This window comes from Penaeus monodon, chromosome 20 (genome assembly GCF_015228065.2).
Source record: "Penaeus monodon isolate SGIC_2016 chromosome 20, NSTDA_Pmon_1, whole genome shotgun sequence".
Lineage (NCBI taxonomy): Eukaryota > Metazoa > Arthropoda > Malacostraca > Decapoda > Penaeidae > Penaeus > Penaeus monodon.
Genome location: NC_051405.1, coordinates 44,848,136 through 44,849,771, shown reverse-complemented (window position 1 = coordinate 44,849,771; position 1,636 = coordinate 44,848,136). Strand labels below are relative to the sequence as shown.

Genomic DNA, 1,636 nt, shown 5'->3' with positions numbered 1-1,636 from the left:
CGAGCGCGTCACCAGATCCCTCCTTCTCTGCCCAGCTAGCGGTTGGGCGTTCCGTCTCCGAGACATTGGCTCGGGCCTCGCGCGCGATGTGCAGTGTGGTGCCGAACCCGGCGTTGCAGTGAGGCTTGTGCGGCCGCGTGTGTGATCTAATCCTGTGAGTGTCCGAGGAAATTAGTTACGAGTGGTGTGGAACCCAGACGCTCTGCGCTGAGGTCACCTTGCCTGGTGTGGACGGTATGAATGACCTGTCCATCGCTGTTTCTCTCCCTCCCAATCTCCCTCTCGGCGACCTGACCAAGGCGAGGAACTTGTGACATACACCTGCGCCCGAGGAGTATTCGCGCCGTTCGTCCCGGGGATGGATGTCAGGATAGAAAGGAAAACACACAACGCGGGAGAGAAATACAAGAAAAACATTCTTCTTCCCTCTGGTTCCGAGATGAGTTACTTATTCGAGACGTTACGGAAGCCAAAGAAGACGAACTATCACTTCATCAAAGACTTGTAAGTACTCGGCGCCTCCTTTCCTCTTGTCCCTTTCATAGTGGATAGCAGAAGGTGTCTCTGTCCGTGGCGGCCTCATGTGGTCTGCGACAAGGGCTTGTGCTAAAGGCATGGAGTGTCATGTCGTCAATATGCAAAAAAAAGCGTAACAGAACTGACGCCACAGAAACACAGCTCTTTCCAACTTTGGTGCGCGAGTCGGTGTCGAGAGCCCAAGGTTATGGAAAATACCTTCCGTTGAAATAGTGACAGTTTTCACTAGCGTTGGAAGGATGCGGAACCAACGACTAGCAATCCGATCCGCGGTTTTATGAATTCGTGTGAGTAGTATAAAATATCCATGATCACTGATTGTGGAGCTAGAGGCTCGCCCTTTACCAGAAATACAACAAATATGAGTCCCGCGGAATTCGACCATCGCACTCGGCCTTTGTTCCCTCTTAGAGTCTGGAAAACCCGTCAGCTTGCTTGAGTTGCCTGCGGAAAATTCCGTTAAGGACGAGTGTATTAGTGCAGGTGCAATTCCGCTCGACGCTAGCGTGGATGTGCTAAGAAGTAGCGAGAGGCGGCCAGTTGGTAGCGAGAATGTGCAGGCTAATATTTGTATACGTCGTAAAGATTAGGCAGTTGTGTCTTCACTTTGCTGGAAATATGTGCGCTTCCAAGACGTTAGCTTATGAAATGCGATTTCCCAAGTGTGGTAACTGATTAGCGGAATCACCGTGGGCTGTGTAAAGAATACAGCAGCGAGGATACAAAGTATTCAGAAAACCTGGAAGAAATAAGGTCAGTAGAGATGAAATTGTGCAGAATGCCAACTGAATGGGCAAATGCGGCCGCTGTGATGAGTAACGTTTGGTCAGTTAATAGTCAAAAAAACGTTTTTTTCCCCTTGTTCAGATTTACCGAGTTTCATTTTCTGGATTCATTTTGGTTCAGGCCAGTCCTAATCCACGCTCGTATGTGTGGCCGGGTTTTTTTTCGATTTCTGCGAAGGAAGAGGAATGTGAACAGAGGTACAGTACGTTACCAGATCCCAGAAATTTGGGTGGGACCAGTCACGCCCCTCCCCCTTTCGGAAGACAAAAGAAAGCAATGCTGCGTTTCTGGCCGGACTGTATCCTAATAGTTA

General features: G+C 49.5%; 1 protein-coding gene across 1 annotated transcript in view; it reads left to right on the top strand.

Moving 5' to 3' along the window:
* Positions 1-17: 17 nt before the first annotated feature.
* Positions 18-1,636, top strand: part of LOC119585868 (serine/threonine-protein kinase OSR1-like) — a gene marked incomplete in the record, with an annotated part of 62,819 nt that continues 61,200 nt past the window's right edge. Inside the window, 1 exon segment of the mRNA XM_037934598.1 lies at positions 18-504. Within this exon segment, the coding sequence (XP_037790526.1) occupies positions 359-504 (146 nt within the window).